This window comes from Colias croceus, chromosome 4 (assembly GCF_905220415.1).
Source record: "Colias croceus chromosome 4, ilColCroc2.1".
NCBI lineage: Eukaryota > Metazoa > Arthropoda > Insecta > Lepidoptera > Pieridae > Colias > Colias croceus.
Window position 1 is genome coordinate 5,257,121 of NC_059540.1, and position 18,306 is coordinate 5,275,426.

Sequence of the window (18,306 nt, forward strand, 5' to 3'; positions counted from 1 at the left end):
GTTGATAGAAAAACGTATACAACTAAAACATTTTGACGTCACATCTATGGTGACCAGTCGTGGCGCGTTTATAGTCACGTGATTTTAATTTAAATTTCATCAATTTTTAATTGCTTTTATTTAATTGAAAAAAAATTTTTTTGGTGTTTTTTGCATTAAATATCAATATTATTAATAATAAGGTAAAATACATAAAAAAAATCAATAATTTTTTTTTATTCAAATACTCAATTGTTAAAATTGCACTTATTTTGAAGAACGTAAAAAGTTGTCTTAAATTTGTGTTTATTCTGCTATTCTCTCTCTATCTAATGCCATTCTATCCTCTTCTTAAATCCAAATAGTTTCCCTGTTCAACTTCAAAATGTCACAGATCAAATAACTGTATATTGGAAAAAATGCATGTAATCTTTTCTCTATTTTTACGCGTTCTTCAAAATATGCTGATGATACCTATTTTAGATTTCATGTAGCCCATCGCAACATTTAAAAAAAGTATATATAATTACTAATTTTATCACACAAAAGCTCAAAAGTATTTGTATTTTTCAATGCCATAACAAATGTATTGCATGTTTACTGTTTAGTGTTACACACAAAGATCGCTAGAAAACACTTTTGAAATATACATACACAAGTATTTAATTATATAGAAGTTTAGGACCAAATAAAAAATTTATGACACCATAAAATGTTAAAGTATACAAGCACTATTAGAAATCGCTAGTACATAAATTTTCGTTTGGTCAGCAATGTTCCTTTATTGAAATATATAAAAAGTAAAAAATATATATTTATTCCATATTTAACATATTATTAAACTTAATCATTATAATATTAACTCATAATATGCATATTTTACTTTGCACGAATCGTGCGTGTCATACTAATACGCTTGGTTGTGGGTAATACGGGTTCTAATCGCATGAAAAATGCTATTGGCTGTTCAAAACGGCTTGAATAAGCAGATTGTACAGGGTGTCTCAAAAGAAAGTTTATATTTTGTGGATGAATAAAAAAAAAAAGGTAAGCGGTTTATTGAAAAAATGTTTATTAATTATTATTAAAGTGCATAATATGGGAATTAATTTCTAAAAAATAATATCGTCCATATGCAGTCCATTGCGTTCACAGCACTCATTTAATCGAACAGTAAAATTACAGTATTATTATGACAGCTCGGCAGGTAGACACAGTGATGGCTACCATTTCGTGCTGGATATTTTCTTTTAAATGCTCTAGAAAAGTTGGTTTGTTGGCATACACTTTAGATTTAAGATACCCCCACAAGAAATTATCAAGAATAGAAATTAGCGAGGAATTATTGGCCTTTACTTTTTCGAAGACGAAAGGGGGCGTGCAGTTACAGTAAATTCAGAGCGATGGTAGACGAGTTTTTAGTGCCTGAACTGCAAAACTTTCCTGGCTATAACCAGAGAACATGGTTGCAGCAAGACGGAGCTACATCACACTCATCCAATATGTCTTAACCTCGAATTCATGAAATTATTCCGGGAAAATTGATCTCTAGGAGATGATATAAATTGGCCTCCACGCAGCCCTGATTTAACTCCCATGGACTTTTTCTTGTGGGGGTATCTTAAATCTAAAGTGTATGCCAAAAAACCAACTTCTCTAGTGCATTTAAAAGAAAATATCCGACACGAAATGGCAGCCATATCACTGTGTCTACCTGCCGAGCTGTCATAACTAATTTTAGTGTTCGATTAAATGAGTGCCGTGAACGCAATGGACTGCATTTGGACGATATTATTTTTAAGAAATAAATTCCCATATTTTGCACTTTAATAATTAATAAACATTTTTTCAATACACCGCTTACTTTTTTTTTATTCATCCACAAAATATAAACTTTCTTTTGAGACACCCTGTACTTCAACTTAACCTTTAATCTAAAAGGTCCATCTCGATTAATGGGAAAAGAAAAAAAATTCATTGACATCACTGTATTTAGTACTAAAATCGAAATTAAAATGCTTAGTTTGAAGGGAGTAACGTTGGAGTTTGTGTATTAGCATATATTAGTACCATATTTTACAAACTTTTATTTTGAAACAGGAGTGGATTGGAAGTCCCTGACCATACCGGCTTGTTTACCGATAACAACTGATTATTTTCCCGACAAACGTTCGCTACAAAATGATTATTTAGTGTCGGACTATAATCTTTTGCCTGACGATGTGAACGCTGATTTTGCACAAAACAGAGCTATTTATAAAGAACCGTTGACCACTATGGAGGTTTTCAAAGAACTCGTCTCGCAGAGATTGGCACAGGTATAGATCCTTTTAATAATCGCCTTATTCATTACCACTAAAAACACAGTATTCATTAAGATATCTTTTATGTTTTAAGTCGTTATAAAAGATTATAAATCATTTCATAATGTCATACACAACATTTACAAATATCTTGCTAAGTTTAGAAAAATATTTTCCAGGGATTTCAACTGATCGTCGGAGTAAATGAAAATGAAGTGATAGAATCTCACTGTCCCTCCACACACACACCTCCGCCATCGAAAGTGGCGCCGCAGTGCGGAAAGCCCGCGAACTCCGCACCCACTAAACGATACTTGCTCTCTATTGGTCGGATATTCCATAAACTGACGTTGGTCGGGTCTACTATTACTGTCACCAGATATAGACCGAGGTAAAAGCAGTGTGTTCTATAATGATGACTTATATGCTGTTTTAAGAATTTTTTTAACGAAAATCTTAACCGCCTTTTAATTGTTAGAACTAAATAAAATTTAAATGAGACCAATCGGAAGGCATCAACTGTCAAATTAAAAAATAATCAACAAAATTGAGCCCAGACGAAAGTTCTGACCAAAAAAAAAAATAGTTGGTTGATAAGAGATTTTAAATTTCCATATTTATTATTTAAAGTAAACGTTAAAAGTAAACAAAAAAATCATATTTTAGGCATCCATATCCTCCGTTCAACATCCACTACCGCTATCGCTTCCACGCGCCAAACCACGATACATATGAAGTGTCCTGGGTCGCCTTCACTACGGAGAAGTTGGAAAACTACAACTGGAACTATATGGACCATTATATTTGTACAAGAGGAGATACAGATTTTTCTCTTGTTGAGGTAAACGTATTTAACGTTATCAATGTAAAATCATAAAGGAACAAGCATCCTAATATGAAGTATAGTTGTATGTTCTTTTATGAAAAAAAAAATAATAATGCTTTTTGCGATGTCTAGACAGGACATTACTTACTAATTATAAATTAATACTTGATATTACTCTTGTCATTTTTTTTATAATCACCTTATTCCTTATTACAATTTCCATATTAATCCGTGTATATTACAGGTTGGAGACTTAAAATATCACTATTTTCTTTCAGCCATTAAAATATTGGCGGTTCCGTACACTCCTATTACCGCTCAACAATCCAGCCACAAAGCAAATATTGGAAGACGAGTCGACGCACTGTGACGTGTACCCGACACCCACACGACATGACTTAGATCATCTCACCGAAGGATTCCTCAAAATGACCGAATCTTATTTCAATAAGGTCAAACGACCTCATAAACAAAGGGTAAGTATATAAGGTGAGATAGTAATGAAAATGAGGGTAGTTTTAACTTTGGTAATTTTTTTTAAATTAAAATCTTATCAAGTAGAATATATTTAAAGAACTTATCGTATGCTGCCATTTGTATACATTATTCAGTTTATCTGTTATTTGTTACATGACTTTTGTAAATAATTTTCAATTTTGCCTCATGTTGTTGTGACAGTAGATTTTGACTTAGCATGAACATTTGCACCCAAATGAATGTAAAACACGTAGAATTTGCACTGCATGACTTTAAATGCACAATTTAATAAACAGGTAATAAACTTACAAAGCTTCAAATAATTATTCATATTAACGAGACCTTTGTGTACCTACTTATAATATTTAGTGCTCAAACACGGAATTTTAAAATTTCACTTAGATATAGTATGCATGATGCTATATTTCTGTCATATTCTATACTTCCAATACTGTGACTGTTATATTATTATATCGCACGGCATTTGTTCCACTTTAAAGTTCGCACCCAGTGATATTTAAAATTTCTTGTTTGAGTTCAATTTTGCATGATTTCGTTTTGTGCGAAACTATTTAACCGAGATCGTTCATGCATACATGTTGACAACGAACATAAAAAACAAAAAAGGCCTCGGAAACTGGGCGTTCTAAACAATTTTTGAACGCGGAACACGAGAGGCGACAGTATTTTTCAAAATTGTTTGCGGGATTTATGACGGTCGTTACGATCGGTGGATATAAATCCGGAATAGATGGGATATTTTTGAGGAGATTTCGGTGTGGGTGCAGATGGCGGCTGCGGCGTGCAACGCGTCGGATTCCGCGCTCACACGCAGGCGACACTCCACGTCCATCCTCACGCGGAACGCCCAGGTATACGGGCTAGATTATTTCAGAATAAACGTCGCAATTCTCCCTCCCATATTTCATTATTTTTTCAAAATTTTCACCATTTTTTATATTCTCCAAGATCCCCTCATCAAAATTTTACAAAAGTTCCCACCATTTTGGATGTAACATCGAAAATTTGCAGAAATCAAAAGAAATAAAGACTCCGCCAAGCACGCCCGTTTTATATCATTACGTGTTTATGTAGTGCAGGCTCACTTAGGCTAACGGTTTTTCGTTATGACGCTAGAGATATCAATAATTTTAGTACATACTATACCATTCTCCTATAGGTACACCACCGTAGATTGTAGAAGTGTGACTCCAGACTTTTATCTTTACGTTCCATTTTACTGTTAACGGTTAAAATACATATATCATTACAATATATTTCAAATTGTTAATTTTTATAAAAGTTAAATAATTGTAGGTCACATTTCATTCATAAATTCACACACATCCTTGCTTATAAAACCCTATCTAATTTACTTTTTAAAGCACCTATTTTGCCTTGTTATTTTGCCTACATCATCATCTCCCATCGACTATACAATAAAAATACAACAAAATTTAAATTAAATTGAATATAATATTGGTGTGGCGTATGATAGCTCGATTTAACAAAAATATAACCATTTAACAACGTTATAACTAATAGATTTGATAATTAAATCTAATATACTTTTATAACAAATGCAGTGGGTTCCAGAAGTTCTTAGCAATAATAATTCTTGTACAGCTGGTAGCATTTACCATATTTATTAGTAAGAAATGAAGCTTGTAAGTCATCATTACATAGTAGATTTAAATAGTTAGTACGCAATGCCTAAATATGAGCACCGCTTCTAAGTTAAACAAAATATATGCACGGTCTGCACTACACTGTTATTGTTTGCTAGCTTCCTTGTATTTAGAACGCAAAAGCTCAACAATTGAGTTCGACACGTAGACGGTATAAGTTCTTTTCGAAATTCAACCTTATTTCTAATTATCTAAACTCGAAAATGCCATACCAGATAGACACTATGAAGTAATTCAAGTCACTCATTGCTCATAGAATTTTGAATCTTAATACTAGTGAAATAAGGTTTTAATTCGAAAGCGATAAAGTTGTAAGTGCGATAGTGTTGTATAACGCGTGTTGTGTGGTGTAGCAGGGCGGTGTGTCGAGCTCTCCGTTCAGAGAGCGCGTCGGCAGCACGCGACTCCCCGACCGACCGCGCCTTCGGATCGAGGCTATGTCAGTACCTATATATAACGATAGCTTTGTGAATTAAGATGAAAAAATCTCAATCATGTTTATAAAATCCTTTCTGTGTAACAATTATTTCAATATTTATAACTCTTTTCGCGAATAATTCTTGCATCCATCATGCGTTCTGCGCATACTTGAAGGAAAAACATGGTTGGGGATGAATTTTTGAAATCATCTTTTTTTACAAATAAGCTATGATTCAAATGACGTCATTGCTTTTTAGAAAGCATAATTTGAATCGCAGTGCAGTCTTTACAAAACGATTTAATAAGTAACCTTTATTGTGATTGCAATAAGGTTGCTTATTATTATCGTTTGAGTGCACCCTTTGTGGCTTTTCTTCCTTTTGTAGACACGTTTTTTCGAATGCGGTGATAGGATGGCTTGCTTATGGAGTGCTGCTTTTGACTTTCTGTTTTGTCACCTCTTTATTTATCTGTCATTCTCCTTATTATAACGCTTTATAGTTTTCCTATGCTAATATATCATGCTGCAATCAATATAAGAGTTGCAAATTGTATTTATAAAGACCATTTTTATTTTAAGTACTTATTTTATTATTTATACTCTTATTTATTTTGCTTTATTACTGTGCATTCCCTTCCTCTAGGTCGCTTGTTATTCTTTACTTTACTGAATGTTTCATTGCAGCAAGTTTCACCTACTAAGTCACTAAATGCTAGCCAAGGGACCAAGTGAGTATAATGACTTACTCATTTCTTGTTGTACATTTAATGGCTACTGAAACCATTTTCATTTACAAGTTGTTATTCTACAAAATGGTTTCAGTATACATCGTTTTATATTTCACCTTCATAATATTCTATAACTTATTTCGCCTCAAGTGCTTTTGCTACTAATGCTTTAGTGGATAATTAATCTTTGATGGTTATTGTCTTCGTGATGTGTTGATCTATGTACCAATTACAGGGCCGCAGCTAAAGCTGTTTTAGAGAGGACACAATCTCAAACGGGTGAAAGTGAAGACGCGTATGATGATGGGTATTGTTTACAGATTATTAAAATATTTTACTGTCCTAATACGACTCAACTTGCTGTCAGTAATTTATTTAGAATTTATATCGTTTACAGTAACAAACAGAAATCTAAGATTTTTCTCCAAAACGAAAACTTATATTGTGATTAAACTTTTCCAAATAAACAGAAAAATGCAGCTCTGTTGCATTTTTCTTTTTAGATTTCAAGAGCATTATCTTTTTGAATACTCAGTCTATCGTTTGTTCAATTCAACATATTCCACATTTATAATATTGTAAATATTTCTAGGGTTATTGAGCCAAAGTTAAAATCGAATGCGACGATATCCGAAATAAGAGATCGCATGCGTCACCCAACACTCGGTGTGGGCTTCCTACAACAAACTGTGAGCTTACCATCGCATGCATTTGTTTCAATATACGCCATTCACTGGCTTCAAGCTAACATGGAAAACGTCACTTATGAAAAGGCAACTAGCCTTATGGAGGTAATATTTTAAATCTTTATTTCGGGTATTATTCCAGTATGTGATTGAAATTCTGTTGATATACTTTTTCATTGTTCCAGAAATTACTTCATGAAAAAATGATTTGTCATGCGTCTGGTGATATGTTGGAACGATTTGTTGTAGGCTATTATATGTACCATATTCTTCCACAAAAGAAAGATGAGGAAAGAGGTGATATAGTATAAAAGTCTAAATATTAACACAATTTTTAACATTTTACTTGATATTTGGATCTAGAAAATGGTAGGTAAATGGTACTAAATATATATTATTTTTTTTCAGAATTAACAGATTACGTGAAACCACTGGGTGATCTGCAAAGTTTTGAAAATGAATGGATGGAGGTAGAGGTATTGGGTCCACGGTCACCAATCCTTCGTTCAGAAACTAACAGCGGCGCGATAGACATATCTGGCTCTAGTCCCGTGGTTGATGATTCTGGAATCCCTGCTTTCCTCTGTGATCATATTGACCCTAATTATATGCAATTGGGGAATGGTGACAGTAAGTTGTATTTGATACTATGGATTTCATTTATGAAGAGAACGGTTCACGAGCTATCTAGCTTGCCGCTTATCGCTGTTACAAACTATTTGTTCAATAACTTTTAAATGCATTTTTACAATAAAGCAAAAGCAAAAGAAGATCAAAGCTCGAATTCCCATTCTAATTTTAATGTAGAGCATCAAAATCTAAAATTCTTAATAAATTGCTCCATACAGTACCCTAAAGTTATTGATTACAACAAATTTCTCCATACAGTGCCCCTATACAAGAACACGCACTTGGACATAGACGTGAACAACAAGAGCGATCGTATCGAATGGGGTCACGCACGTTACCAGGCAACCTTCCGCCCGGACCAGGCCTACGAGATGTGCATCCAGTGGGCCGTGGCCAGCGGGAACATTGTCGCTGAACTGGTAACTGCTCATAGTGTTTGTGGCGGTACCGGCCGGCCACCATTGCACCCGTGCGAAGCCGGGGCGGGTCGCTAGTAATAGTGTAAAATGAAATGTTGTCCAACTACAAATCGAAAGGCACTGTATCCATACAGAAACAATTCTAAGCTGTACAAATGTTCAATCTACATTTAATTAGTTATGGTATAATTAAATTTAGATTGTGTGTAGTTGGACAACATTTCATCGGCTTCGAACGGGTGCAATGGTGGCCGGCCGGTACCGCCACAAACGCTACGTCCCGCAATATTGATATCAGCATAGTAAAAAGAGCTAAGCGCCCCGCGTACATACAAACCGTGCGATATACCTTTGTTCCAAGATAACATAGGTACAGTCACGAGCATAAATATATTACCATGGGCAGATTAGCAAAAAACTTGTGTGTGAAAGGGATAAAAAACATACAGGCGTCATTCAACGTCATATTTTCTTGTTACAAGTTAATGGTCATAATGCAATCTCCAGTGTATTATATATAAGCTTCTTGGTATACAGCAACAATATCTGACATTAGTAGGCAGCATCAAAGAGGCATCAAAATTATGTGATGAAAATGTACAGCAAATAATTGTGTTAAACTCTCATATGTGACATAGGCTTAGGCCAGATATTATTATATCTAACACAATTTTCAATTTAATTTGAAATAAATACAAAATAAATAAATTTTATAATTCGTTGTTTTAAAACAATGTAACCATATTAATTAATATATGTATGACTAAATATAATATCCTTTATCATGACCGAATTGAAATATTCATTAAAGTAGGTAGGTAGATCTATTTTATCGCGGCTAACGAGTAACGTACAACATTTAGAAATTGTTTGGTTGTGATTATATATTAATGCTCGTGACTGTACTTTGTCTCTTTCATCTCTCATCAACGATATCATCAGATTTATGTTAGGACAAATAGAAAATATCCACTTACTCAAAAATATTTGAAACAAAATAACAAATAACGGGTTTGAAATATTAATTGTTCCAAGCATATTAATTAACAATAATAACTGTGGCATGGAATTCAGTTTCATACCTGTTACTTCAACCAATACACAGTATTTGAATTAATTTACCCTATAATATATTATAAATAAGGCATTCTAAATATGTTTTTTTTAATGAACTTATTGTATAGATCTTTGGTTGGGCAAGAAAAGCGCAGAGTTGTCGTTTGCAAATGGTCCCAATCCCGGCGGACCCATTAGCATTGCCGTTCACTGAAAAATCCGACCCTTTACGAGGACCCATTTATGTGCCATTAAATGAAGAACCATTGCTTAGAGGAAAAAGCGCTTTGTTTGAAGGTATTTATCACAATCGTCGGTAGAATTTTTTAGAAACATTGTTTTCAAGTTGCTTTTTTTTGTTGTTTTTTTTTTGTTGTTTTTTTACATATATTTTCCTCAATAAAATTGTCATAATGCTAAGACAAATGAATTCTTGTACTGCAACTTTTAGCAGTTATTTATTGCAAATTAATTCGCAGTATTATTATTTATTATCAAATATTCTCTATAGCGATATAACTACGAGAATAGTTTAAGGAAAAAGCTACTAAATACTAAGCCATTAAAATGTGAACAGGTTTGCCGATGACCGATGATATACTTATTACTTATCTTTCATTACTAATCTCGAAAAAAAAAAAACTAAAAAATTCGAGCAAAAAGTACTATAGTAAATATTTTAGAAGCCTCAATTATTGAATTTGCTTAAAAAATAAGCTCGCCCAGATTTCCTTTTACTATAACATCATTATTAGCTCCTTCATTGCGTTAGTATCGCAGATATGAATATTGATTTTTTTTTTATAAAAAAATATAAAATATTAAATTGCATTTTTTATAATGTCATTTTCAAACCTAACCATCAAAATGTCTCACAGGATTCCCCGAAGAAGAATGGGCGGAGCGTCTCTTCCTATTCCAAGAGGCAATAGTCGGTCGATTCGGTTTCATCAAGTGTACAGTAGAAAGTACATCACACGCGGCCGGAGTTGGGGACCACTTATATGTACATGTCACTGGGAATATGTTCATTTTGATACCTACCACTGTGAAATCGGAACAGAGGGCCTTGAGGAAACCTATCAATAAACCTTTGAATGCGAGCAGGTAATGTAATCTATACTAATATTATAAAGCTGAAGAGTTTGTTTGTATGTATGTTTGTTTGAATGCGCTAATCTCAACAGCTACCGGTCCGATTTGAAAAATTCTTTCCGTGTTGGATATCCCATTTATTGAGTTTTGTTCTCTATTTATTTTATTCATATAAATAGTAGTTAGAGACGTATGAGGAAAGTTTTGTCGGTTCGCACGTAGGTAGGTACTTAAGTATATTAATAACTAGCTTCCGCCCGCGACTCCGTCCGCGCGGATGTCGGTCTTCGCGTGGATGGTTTATTTCTCTATTTTGAACTGGGAAGACGTTTCTCACTAAATATTAGACCCGTATGTGACCATGTGTTCGCGGTTCTGCAGAACAACGTCTATGGAGCGAACTGAAAAATTAAGATATATTTTTTTTCTACGTATTTTCCCGATATAAAAAGTATCCTATTTTATGCCCAGGATAATAAAGTATAATTATACCAAGTTTCATCAAAATCGAACCGTCACTTTTCCCGTGATGCCTTCACATACAGACAGAAAGACAGACAAAAATTTTTTTAATCACATATTTGGGTTTGGTATCGATCCAGTAACACCCCCTGCTATTTATTTTTTCAATATTTTCAATGTACAGAGTTGACCATTCTTGGGTTGCCAGCTTCCTGGAAGAGAGGAGCATTAAGGTCGTTATCGACGGTTCTTGCTCTAAGCCTCTTCATGTGAACGCTGGTGTCCCACAAGGCTGCGTGCTATCTCCTACACTGTTTCTTCTGCATATCAATGATTTGTTACAAATCAGTAACATTCATTGCTATGCAGACGACAGTACGGGGGATGCTCTTTATCCCGGCCGTGCAAACACCTCAAAGGAAAGACTCAATGAGAGTCGAAACAAACTTGTGTCTGAAGTCGAGTCTTCTCTCCAAGAAGTCTCGGATTGGGGCGAACTTAATCTTGTCGAGTTCAATCCCCTAAAGACACAGGTTTGCGCGTTCACCGCTAAAAAGACCCCATTTGTCGTAGAACCTCGGTTTAAGAGTACTCCCCTTAGTATATCGCCGAAAATCGGAATCCTCGGAGTTGAAATCTCGAGTGACGTTCAATTCCGCAGTCATTTGGAAGCGAAGGCTAAATTAGCCTCGAAAAAACTTGGTGTGCTCAGTAGATCGAGACATTACTTCAAGCCGGCCCACCGACTTCAGTTGTACAAGGCTCAGGTGCGACCGCATATGGAGTACTGTTCTCATCTCTGGGCCGGAGCCCCACTGTATCAACTCCTTCCTCTTGACCGCATCCAACGTCGAGCAGCTCGAATTGTCGATGACCGTAGGCTTTCCGATAGGCTCGATCCACTGTCAGTGCGGAGAGACGTTGCGTCTCTCTGTATACTGTACAGAATCTACTACGGGGAGTGCTCTGAGGAATTGTTCCACCTTTTACCAGCCGCACAGTTCCACCACCGGACCTCACGCCGTAAAAACCAGTTCCATCCGCACCATCTGGATGGTTGCCGCTCCACCACTGTCCGCTTCACCCGCAACTTCCTTCCGCGTACGGTGAAACTGTGGAACGATCTGCCACCTGCGGTGTTCCCGAACAACTACGACATTGGGGCCTTCAAGAAAAGAGCGTATTTGTCCATTAAAGGCCGGCAAAGCACCTGTAACACTCCTTGTGTTACAAGTGTTTATGGGCGGTGGTGACCACTTAACATCAGGTGGCCCACCTGCTCCTTTGATGCTCTGACATAAAAAAATAAAAAAAAAAAAGATTTATTATATGCAGGTATAGATTTTCTGTGGAATCTTAATTTAAACTTATTTATAAAATTCTTACTTCAACCAGCAACTAAATAGTATTAAATTCCCGTAAGTATTGGTTATTTTAAAGGGTAGGTACCTAATGATGTTACAAATTATAAACAGCGAATCCAACCTATAATAAAATATAGCGTATAACTATCATATCAGGGATAATTTGTAAACAATGTTATTGTACGTGTGTATTATCCTAATTAGTGTAGTCAATCAAAAGTAAGGCCATTTAATAATAATGAAAACGGAACTACATTTAGTTAACTGTCCTCGGAAAATACGTACAACTGAACCATACTTATGCTTAGGTTACTATAATTTATCTGTTTAAAAAAAAACATAATATAATTTAATCTTCTTTTAACTCAGGCTAATAGGGAAGTCAAATTTTAAAATAACGATCTAATAAATTCACGCGATCTTTCATCCGCGCCAATTTTAAATAGTCTTCAAAATTGTCAATCATTTTCGTTTCGTGAATATTAAGTATTAACTAATAAAAAAGACGTGTGGCACTCGGGGACTGCCGCGGTAAAGCTATTGCATGCTATGCCTTCAAGCCACACCTCCGCCCGTCGGAGCGGGGAGCGTGAGGTTTTTTCGTTACAGAATTTCTCAATTCGGTCCCCGCGCTCAAGGCCCGTGATAGAAACTATGCAATAGCTTAATAATAATAATCAGACGCATTAAATCTACGTCATTATCTAAATACATTTTTAGAGTTCAGTGACCTCAGTCCTGATCGATACGTTTATATTTGGCGCCATTTTCATTTGATTCATTTTCTAACGGTCACCAAAGGGTGCAAGGTAGAGGTCGTTGAGGGCGGTCGTGTATAACGGCATTTACTATGACGTAATAGAAAATATTGCTTGTTAATCGATGGGGTCAGACTGTATCGACGCCGACGAGCATTGAACTAAATGTGGGTAGGTGCTCGAAAGTTCGCTAGCCTTTCAACAATGAACAAAAAGCTATTAGGGTCATTAATCAAAACTGATAAGCGAATTTATTTATAACTTTTTCTATGTGGTTAGTTAGTAGGTATTTGTATTGTTTATTTGATCATTATTTTAATTAAAACGATATTGCTCATTGCAACGTAACTATGTAATTAATATGACCTACATACCTACTTCATGTTTTTCAAAATTCATTTTATGTAGGTAATTCTAGCATTCTCACTTTCACCCATATAAGTTATTCAATTGAATAGGGACATAATCAGAACTCCATTGATTTGTACCATAAAAATAACATTACTAGTTTCGGAAGTTACATGTGATTTCCCAATAGTCAATCATTAGTCATCAATAGACATCGGATTATATGCACTAACAAAATGCCAAAATATGCATGCAAATATGCACTAAAAAAGGCCGAAATATGCACTAAAAACGACTGATATACCTAAAATATGCACATATAAATAAAAAAAACCTTTATTATTTTTATATATTTAAATCAAAGATTGTACAAAAACATTGAAATTTTCTTGAAATTGAGTATAGTTTTTGTGCCAATATACAATTAAGCATTTTTACCAAATTTTCGAGCGCAAATTTGTGACGTTTGTTACCCGCGTGCCCAGTGTTGCCACCTTAGACCTTTCCGGGCTAAATCTAGCCCTTTTTTGGAATTCAACCCGTGTTTTACGATTTTAGCCCCAAAAGGGTAATCTAGCCCTATTTTGAATGGCTCATTTACTTAAAATGGAGCCCATTTTGTAATTTTTTGCCATTTTACCATGCCAAAATAGGGTTTGTTTACTCGCTGAGCGTTCTGATTGGCTAATAAAGGTTAGTCGACCAATCAAAACTCCCGCTACTTAACGATTTATGCACGAAATATGCATGATTGGGGAAAAAGGCTAAAATATGCACTAACGCCGTAATTAGAGAGTTTTATGCATTTGCATATGCAAATATGCAAATGCATATAATCCGATGTCTAGTCATCAATAACTTAATAAAAAAATGATACTACATAACGCAATTTAAGTCACACGCAAGGAGCTTGTTAAAAATGAATCATCCATTTTTAATCATTTATGTTTGCTAAATGTTTCTCAAATTAAACGCAACAATATCAACTCATCTCTAAAATTTTCATTAGGTACAAAAGCCAAAAGATTTAGATCTTACAACGGATTATTATGACCTTCGCATGTATAGAAATGTCCTTGACACGATCTTTGGTATTTTATAAACCTGAGCTCTCTTTTTATTTACATTTAACTACAATGTATTAAATTAACATTTTGTAAAACAGATATCCCGTACATTCTGAAGCCGCTCCGAGTCCCCATGAGGGATACATCACGCGACATGTAAGCGGTAAAAATAAGGACGATTATGACAACAGCCGACGGGTACGTTTAACGATTGTCAAGAGTATTTTAATTTGAGTTTTTAGCCTTATAGACTAGGGTAAGCCTCTAAAAATAATAAAAAGATAAAAAAATCGTAGTCGGATGAAACCCATTAGAAAATTCTCTCGATTTCCGACAAAACTACAAGTCCTACAGAAAAACTTTCAATGGCAAAGTTAAAAAAAAAATTGTTAATACAAAAGTTATAAGTAGATCTTTTTATTACCTACAACTTTGCCATTGAACGTTTTTCCGTAGGACTTGTAGTTTTGTCGGAAATCGAGAGAAACCTTTTTTTTCTCTTAAAAGCTCCCCCCCCCTCCCACTTCCCAAACTCGGATTGACCGTAATTTATTTTTCCTTTTATTTTCATCATATTCCCCTCCTTATCTACTCTAGTCTAACATTATCAAAAATAAGAAGCATCGTAAAATGAAAGGATAAGTTAGTTTTTTTATTGAAGTTAAAAATAATTGTAATCTTTAATTTGTAATATTAAAGACTAGTTCTGTTAATCAACTCATTCTTTCTTTACATGAAAAAGTTATTAGGTGATTAGATAATATGTGATATTTCTAATTTATCTTCTATTTATAATGTTATATAAAAAAGTTAATTCATGATTGCATTCTTCAGATGGGATTCCTATGGTCTTGGAATCACATGATATCCAAGAAATGGAAGTGGTCTCAAACAACGGCCACAGGAGATGAAGCTTTCCAAATGAGAATGTTGCGTGACTTCAAACATTTTTGCGCAAATCAGGAGCAAAGACTTAGCCTATTTTGGGATCAGTGTTGGGAAATACAGGAGAGAGCCAAAGGAATTATATGCTAATTTTTATTGTTTTTAATAAACTGTTATTTAAAATAATTGTTTTTTATTTTTATTCATTTTAGTAGTATAGTAAAAATAGGTATAAAATGAAACAAATGACTTGAAAAGAGAATTTATTACTTATGTTATACAAAAATACTTAAGATAAGTAACAAAATACTTCATTTTGTTATATCACCAAATCTGAAATTCATCCACAAAGCACTTGCATTGTTTATATTCTCCTAGGTGTTACCAAGGCACACACATCTACATGGCTTACATTTTTTATTAATTGCCAAAACTACATCAGTCATTATCACATCACACCTTGACAATTTCAAGTTTGGATAGTATATTATAAAATCTTGAATTAAATATTTTATGTCTTCTAACAAAGTTTCATATAGGATTAATTCAATGATGAAACACATTTTTATCAGACAAAGAACGAGGCACAGTAATAATTATTATGGCAGTAACAGGTCTTTTACGTATATATTATGGTAATTAAAAATAAATGCTATCTTATGTAAAAACTATCAAAGTAACTGAACATTGCAGTTTATGTACTACACAAAATTTAGGTGCAGTCTAATTAATCACTTTTCAACCTGATAATACATTTGATCAATACAATATGATGGCAAAAAATTTAATGATATGTAGACGATCTATGGCGAGATTTCGATGCTATATCACTTTTAAAATGTTTATTAAGTACATTAAATTTTAGAAAAAATTCAAGCGTAATAATTGATTACAAGCTTGTGCGTTTAATTTTTCTAATAAACAAATTTTTGATCAAACAATATTTGAGCATAAAAGATTTATTTACTTACAATTAATAAGATCTAGAATTATGTATTTTAAAATTACATCGTTGCTTTTCTTTATGTAGTAAAAAACATTTTCAATCAGTTAGTTACTTCATATAAATGAGTATCCTTAATTATTATTTTTATAATAAAACTGGTTTTATAAAAATATAAAAACTAAATAGTTGAGACTGCACTTTAACACATCTTAGATTAGACAAATCTAGTGTTCACAATACCTACTATTAAAAATAAAGGAAATGTAAAAAAATTACAAATAAAAAAGAGGTATTAGTACCTAATAACAATAAAAGTAGAAATAATGTTCTTATTTCTTTCCAAAAACTAGTAAGCGGGTGAGCATGCTAGTTATGCATGGTACTTGTTTTTGTTGGTGCATTGTTAACATATCTGGTGTATTAGATTCATAATCCAGTGCCACTTTCTGACAAACAAAGGTCAAGAGAGTGAGAATGTCTCTTTCAGTTCCTGAATAACGCAACTCTTCACAAAGTGCTTGCATAAACCAAGAACCACGAGTTGTATTCCTCCACGAATAAAATCCAGGAACAGTTGAAAATACTATCAAGAAATCAGCGTGAATAGGAATTCTATATGATGCACTTGCCAGCCCATCTGTTTCAGATCTACTGGAGAGAGTAATTCCTCCATCCAACTTATCCCCTTGGCAAGCTTGGATGAAAAATAATTTTGGTTTACCTGCCAATGTTGGACATTTATCTGCAGTGAAATAGTACCACAACCTATCTGGTTTATAGTGCGTATCCTTGGCATAAAGCATGCCCAACTCTCCGTGAGTCAACACTGTTATAAGCAAGCAATCATTATCGGTATGATCCATTTCTGCTGTTTGTTGTAGGTATCTATTTACGTCTTCAGATTTAAGGTTGTTTAATACCGTTACACGGAAGCCCAATCCTTTCAGCACTCTGGAAAGATTATCGCTATCGACGTTTGTTCCAGTGCGAGACTTAAGGCTGTGGATATCGAAGTGTTCATGATTAAAAATGATTGCCATCCCACGATGTTTGTGGTTCATGTTGTAAAATGGAGCGTTTCTATCCACAGGCATTCTTGCATAACGGCGCTCTGATGAAGAATCATGACTTCCCCAAGCATCTCCTTCATCATTTCCTCCGTTAGTCCTTTGTTCTGTATCAGCATTAGCATTGTCTTGGGTTTCTACACCTGACATTTTAACGGAACTATTAAAATCGCGTACGTAGCAAAAATCGTTTACTCTGAAAACTCCAAATTACGTATACACCAGTCACAACACCAGTAGACTGATTTCTGATTTGAGATTCAAATAAAAAAAAACAACAACGATAACGACCACGAGTAGACACACTAGACACAAACGACGCGATTCGTAAAGACGAAATGTCAATAGTCGAGTGTTTGATAAGTGTTGTCTGACACTTCTGACAGCACATCTGACAGTCTGTTGACTGTCAATGTTCAAGTCATTTTCTAATTTGGCATCTGATGCCTTATGTTGCCATGTTGTCCGCGGACGCGGTTCTACCGAATACCCGCGGCCCCTCAATAAAGCGGCACGGCGGAACACAGTGGAGTTTAGTCGGTAGGTCCCTGTACTCAGCAGGGTGAGTCCGACATAACCCAGGGCTCTTTCCCCGAGTGCCCTGGGTATGCCTAAATGCATTCTCCACTATAAAAAAAAAAAGTTGCCATGTTCCATCTTTTGTTTTGTCTTACTGTGAATGTCAATTTGTGTTTTTCATTTGCAACCTTTTGCAACCACATTTTTAAATATTATGTACGGGTTACTAACTACCTAATTGTATTATTGTTTATATCATTTCAAATTGTGTATATTTTTGTATATATCATTTCTGCTGTAATTTCACCTTAGCTTAAGTATTTATACCTACACATTGATTTAAAAAAATTAAGGCACAAAAGGAATGGTCGACAGGTGCCACGTTGGTGCCACGGTACGATAAAAGACGCAGGTTCGAATCCCAACTCATGATTGTTTTTTTTTATATACATAAAGCTAAGTTTATAGCATAATATATGTATAATAAACTAATTTATTACATATACTATCAACTCTGGTGTGACTTTTACCATATTATTACAAATTATTTTAGTCCTAGCGGTAGGTATGCCCCGCCGCTGG

At 34.5% G+C, this 18,306-nt stretch overlaps 2 protein-coding genes across 9 annotated transcripts in view; one reads left to right on the forward strand and one right to left on the reverse strand.

Annotated features, from left to right (window-relative positions):
- Positions 1-15,375, forward strand: part of LOC123691489 (GATOR complex protein Iml1) — a 30,320-nt gene extending 14,945 nt beyond the window's left edge. For 3 of the 8 annotated variants that reach the window (XM_045635902.1, XM_045635901.1, XM_045635904.1), the window contains 15 exons: positions 2,080-2,297; positions 2,462-2,673; positions 2,949-3,123; positions 3,387-3,584; positions 4,374-4,457; positions 5,627-5,712; positions 6,658-6,729; positions 7,015-7,213; positions 7,294-7,405; positions 7,517-7,738; positions 7,997-8,157; positions 9,342-9,510; positions 10,092-10,320; positions 14,406-14,505; positions 15,142-15,375. In XM_045635902.1, coding sequence (XP_045491858.1) covers positions 2,080-2,297; positions 2,462-2,673; positions 2,949-3,123; positions 3,387-3,584; positions 4,374-4,457; positions 5,627-5,712; positions 6,658-6,729; positions 7,015-7,213; positions 7,294-7,405; positions 7,517-7,738; positions 7,997-8,157; positions 9,342-9,510; positions 10,092-10,320; positions 14,406-14,505; positions 15,142-15,342 — 2,438 coding nt within the window. In that variant the 3' untranslated portion in view covers positions 15,343-15,375. Of the gene's footprint in view, positions 1-2,079; positions 2,298-2,461; positions 2,674-2,948; positions 3,124-3,386; positions 3,585-4,373; positions 4,458-5,626; positions 5,713-6,378; positions 6,423-6,657; positions 6,730-7,014; positions 7,214-7,293; positions 7,406-7,516; positions 7,739-7,996; positions 8,158-9,341; positions 9,511-10,091; positions 10,321-14,405; positions 14,506-15,141 lie in introns of all 8 variants that reach the window. The other 5 variants (XM_045635903.1, XM_045635905.1, XM_045635906.1 and 2 more) reach the window with 5 other exon arrangements.
- Positions 15,376-16,129: 754 nt separating this feature from the next.
- LOC123691480 (caspase-1) lies at positions 16,130-17,550 on the reverse strand. The gene has a single exon (XM_045635892.1). It carries the CDS (start codon positions 17,353-17,355, stop codon positions 16,468-16,470), a length of 888 nt encoding a protein of 295 aa, XP_045491848.1. The 5' UTR covers positions 17,356-17,550; the 3' UTR covers positions 16,130-16,467.
- Between the last annotated feature and the right edge of the window lie 756 nt (positions 17,551-18,306).